The sequence below is a fragment of the Camellia sinensis genome, chromosome 4, assembly GCF_055761805.1.
Source record: "Camellia sinensis isolate YWXY chromosome 4, ASM5576180v1, whole genome shotgun sequence".
Taxonomy (NCBI): Eukaryota; Viridiplantae; Streptophyta; class Magnoliopsida; order Ericales; family Theaceae; genus Camellia; species Camellia sinensis.
The window spans coordinates 17865220-17870593 of NC_138964.1; the positions used below are offsets into that span (position 1 = coordinate 17865220).

Sequence of the window (5374 nt, forward strand, 5' to 3'; positions counted from 1 at the left end):
TTTGACCGGTGTACCATATAGAACAACCAGTCTACATACATAAAACTAATCATAAAATCAATTATAACAATTATGACCACATATATAGATGGTATATTATACTATTTCACTTAGATTGTTCCACTTGAGTTGTATGTGATTGGTATCAATCGATACATATTGGTATTTTAGATTTTTGATATAATTTTTTATTTACATTCAGCCTATATTATTTGATATAAATCATTATTTAATTATAATATAAATATCAATATCGTTATTTAAAATCACCACCTTTAGATTCTATAATTTATTATAGCCTGAAAGTAATTAATAAAAAAACAGCAAAAATTATTTAGTTTCTAAAACATTTCCCTAACCCTTATATATTTTCACCACAACCATAACAACCACACTCCCAACACCAAGTTATCTCTCTCAACCCAACCAGAGACCTGACTCTTTTCAGTCTACTCTCTGAATTCTCCCCTCTCTCTCTCTCTCTCTCTCTCTCTCTCTCTAACATAACTCCCACCAAAGACCAAACCCTTTTCAGTTTCATCACTATATCTCCTCCAAAAACATAACCCAAACACACAAAATTTCAGAGAGAGAGAGATAACACAACACAAGAAAATCATGAACAGTTTTGATTCACAAAGACAAGAGTCCTTGGAGAGGAGGTGGCAAGAGAGACAGCTCTCAACCCTAGATCACCATCACCACCGTTCAGGATCATCAAGCTTCTATACAAAGCTTGTTGGTGGTGCAAGTACTCCATCATCATCACCATTCATCTCAAACCCTAATAATCTTCAGAGCTTTCCAGGTGGATTTGACGATGACTTGGTTTCTACGGTGGTTCCGCCGGTGACTGTGGTGCTGGAAGGCCGTTCGATCTGCCAGCGGATCAGTCTTCATAAGCATGCAAGCTACCATAGCCTAGCCAAGGCCCTAAGGGAGATGTTTGTCGACGGTGGCGATGCCAGAGGAGTAACCGCCTCAGATAACGATCTTGATCTATCCAATGCTGTTCCTGGTCACCTCATTGCTTATGAAGACATTGAAAATGATCTTCTTCTTGTTGGTGACCTTAATTGGAAGTAAGTTGTTGCCCTTATTTTATTAAGGTTTTCAAAAAAAAAAAATAATAATAATAATAATAAATTAAAATAGTATTTTCAATTTTTTTTTTTTATCAAATTTAGTATTATAAGGGTTCACAATGTCTTTTGTGTTAATTGGGGTGCTTCTGTTTCCATATCACATATTACCTCTCATAATTATCTCAGTTCACACACTTTTTTATTTGGATTTTAATTTTTTTTAAATAAAACTACATAGTTTGAAAATCAACTTTTGAATCTTTGGTTTGGAAGTTGATGATTGAGCCATTAGTTTTCTAAGTAATAGTTACATGTGTGTCTTACAGTATATGTTAATTTGGATTGGAAAGTTATTGTTGTTGTGCTCTAATTAATGCTTTTTGTGTGAACTCTCTCTCTCTCTCTCTCTCTCTCTCTCTCTCTCTATATATATATATATATATATGTAGGGATTTTGTGAGAGTTGCAAAGAGAATTAGGATACTACCAGTGAAGGCAAATTCAAGAAAGGGAAGAGCAGTTGCTTAGATTGCTGCTAGCTGTTGAGATTTTGGAGGATGTTGAGATTTAACACAAATCCTTTTGTATTGGGAACTTCATGAAGTGTGTGATTAAAGCATACCTTGTTTTCTCTCATTGTCAAGTTCCAAAACTCTTTGCATGAATAAAAGGCTTTTTCTTATATTTGTTCCTAAATTCAAATCCTTTTCTTTCACTATATACATGTGTAAGAAATGATCAAATTTTTACACCAAATTCACTTTTCACATGATGTATCATTACTGCAACAACAAACGCCAAGTTTTTATCAAAAAATTTATCAAACACTCGTATGAATAAGAGCCTTACGAGTAGGTGAGCGATTAGCCACTGTTTGGGAAGAAGGTTTTCAGGTTTTTTTTTTTGGCTATTTTAGTCACAAAAAATAAAATAGGCTATTTTAGTCACAATAAATAAAACATCACATTCAACCCATAATCATTACACTTTTCTCTCACAAAAAAAGTCAAAAAAGTAAAAAGTCAAAAATTTCTTTCCAAACCAAGTTTTTTAACCCAGATTAAAATAATCAAAAAAATCAAAAAATCAACTCACTTCCCAAACAGAGGCTTAGTAATTTCTTGTAATTTTGTTATATCCTCAACATTTTCTTACCGTAACAATAATACTAAAGACACCCAACACTCTTATATATATATATATATATACGAGAATCACACCAATATTAAGTGATTTCATAAATTTCTTAGGCACCGTTTGGGAAGTAAGATTTGAGACTTTTTTAGTTATTTTAATCAAAAAAAAAAAAAAACAAAATAAGTTATTTTATTCAAATGAAATTAGATTAAAATAGGCCTTAATAGATTAAAATAGTTAAAAAATTAAAAAGTCACTACAATATATTACATCATAATTTTTTTTTATTTTTTGTACTTTTTTTATGTAAAAAGTTAATTAAAATAATTAATTCTCAAATAACTCCCGAGACTAAAAAAACTTAAACCAACCTATAATGATTAAGAGTATAATTATCCACACACACAAAAATTATCAGTAGAAAAAGATTTTCCTAAGTCTACAATAGAGACTTAAGTGCCCAATGTCAAGATTGGGAATGTGAGATGGAAATTGAAAGTGTATATTATGGTTTATGTATACAATAAATTTCAATTATACATTAATATTTTTGAGTTTATAATATTCTCTGTTTTTCCAATAGAAAAAAAATTACAAGATTTATTACTTCAAAATTTTGATAAAAAAATTTCATCATCTAAACAAGAGGGAAGAAGAAAATATAGTTACTTTCATCTTGCTATAGGATATGAAATGAAAAGATTGATTTCACAATTGGATCATTTGTCAAACAAATAATAGATGTCATTTACTGTACGGATGGTTTAGGGACTTCATTTGTCAAAGGATTGAGACACCAGAATTATAGAACGATTGTGACCCACCATAATCTTAAGTAATAAGAAAGTATAATTTTAAGGGATTGGCTTCTTTCCCGTTAAAAATTGAACTGCATAAGATAGTTCATGTCTCTAACAGATAAGAATCATTTAAATAGAAGATTTTTGTCGGTAAAATTTTTTAAAAATATTCATAAATTTTTACTGGTAAGTGTCTTCCGTTTAATGATTCTTATCTGTTAGAAAATCTCAACTATCTGATCCAATTCAATTTTTAATGGGAGGCGAGCCAAATCCTAATTTTAAATAGTAGTATACGAAGATAAATCATATTGACCGTTGTGTAATGTTAGAAATATTAAGTAATATCTATTGAGAATTGGATTATATGGTTCTAATTTTTTGAAATTTTGTTAACTGCGAAAATGAGCTTTATAGCAATTAAACCGCTATATATCGACTCTGAAATGGTCATATAAACTATAAATTAATTATGAATCGGTACATATTAGTAATTGAACAATACATATTTGATTTTCATTCTAACTAGTATAACAAGATGTAATGGTATGGAAAGGACAAAAATCTTATATGCATTGACTGATACCATATGGTTAATATGTAAAACTATATACAAGAAACTTAACTTATTTGGGATATGATTTTTTTATATGCAATGGAGTTTTTGGGTTGTTTTGGAATTGACTTCTTAGCCTCCGTTTGGGAAGTGGGTTGGCTTTTTGGCTTTTTGGCTTTTTTGGCTATTTTAGCCTGGGCTTAAAAGCTTGGTTTGGGAAGGGCTTTTTGGCTTTTTGGCTTTTTTGAGTTTTTTTGTGAGAGAAGAATGTAATGATTATGGGTTGGATGTGATGTTTTGTTTGTTATGGCTAAAATAGCCTATTTTGTCTTTTGTGGCTAAAATAGCCAAAAAAGCCCAAGAACCAACTTGCCAAACAGAGGCTTAGTAAGTTTTTAAATTTTTTATAAAAAGATATGTAAAAAATTAGAGACAATAATTGATTTTTGGGTGAACCGTTTGGTTCTCAGTTTTTTCTTATATATGGACCCAAAGGTCCCATTTTAATGTGAATTACATAAGGGACCAAGTATAAACGCTCGTGTGTTATGTGTTGTGGGGCAAATGTGGGTTTTTTTTTCTCATAATATTGAAATTATTAAGCGTAATACTTTAAAAAAACTCCTTAGTGTACTTTTTCTAAACGTAACACTCTAATGTAACACACTAAAAAATTCCTTAATGTACTCTTCTTAAACGTAACAATGTAACATTTTAAAAAAAAAATTCAGTATACTTTTTCCAAACATAGCACTCTAATATAATACTCAAAAAACGTAGCACTTCAATGTAACACACTAAAAAGCTTATTACTGTACTTTTCTCAAATGTAACACTCCAATCAATGTAACACACAAAAACTCCTTAATGTATTTTTTCAAAACGTAACACTCTAATATAATACTCCAATGTAACATTAAAAAACTACACTAAGGAAAATGTAGATTTCTACGCTTGACAATCACCACTTTAGCCACCAATCTCCTCTAAAAAGAATCTTTTACATCTCATATTTTCATTCCTATCCCAAAACCAAATTAGAAAATTGAAAAAATGAATCACAAAAAGGCATTCACTCAAACTCAAATGGCACCAAATCAAATAAATATAATTTTCTAAAATAAAAATGACTAATTGATTTATAAAAAAAACTCTTAAGATTAAATGAATCAACATTTCCCTATATAGGATTAATGAATAAATTTTTCTAACTTTTTTTAATGACTTTTTAAATTTTTAACTAACATGTTGCCTTTCCAAAATAAGCTTTCTTACATATTTTGTACTTACCTTTTACATCAATAAATTTAATTTTACCCATAAAAAAAATAAAAAAATAGTCTCTCATCTGGAAAAAGTTTGAAAAAAAGAAAAAGGATTAATAGATTTTTGTTCACAAAATATGTTATTTATATCATTTTAATCTCTATTATGAAGTATTTAAATTATATCAATTTAATCCATAATGTATCAAAAGTATTTTAATTTGATTATCCAATCCAAGTCTGTTTGGACATGTAAAGTCATCGATAAATGTGAACTCACTTAAAAAATTACAGCATCTCTAAAATATGTGATTTGTGTTATTAATATAAAAATTCACTTTAAAAAATTAGATTTTTTATTTTAAAATATGTAATATGTATCATTTTGGTCTCTAAAATTATACATTTAGATTTGAATTTAACTATAATTACAAGACTAAATTAAAATACTTTTTATATATTAAATTAAATTAATAGAATTTAAATATTAAAGATTAAAATAATTATAAATTAAAAATATAACTATCTCTT

At 28.7% G+C, this 5374-nt stretch overlaps 1 protein-coding gene across 1 annotated transcript; it reads left to right on the top strand.

Annotated features, from left to right (window-relative positions):
• Positions 1-391: 391 nt before the first annotated feature.
• IAA33 (indole-3-acetic acid inducible 33) lies at positions 392-1767 on the top strand. The gene is made up of 2 exons (XM_028212702.2): positions 392-1082; positions 1535-1767. The coding sequence occupies exons 1-2, from the start codon at positions 619-621 to the stop codon at positions 1611-1613; spliced, it is 543 nt and encodes a 180-aa protein (XP_028068503.2). The 5' UTR covers positions 392-618; the 3' UTR covers positions 1614-1767.
• The last annotated feature ends 3607 nt before the right edge of the window (positions 1768-5374 follow it).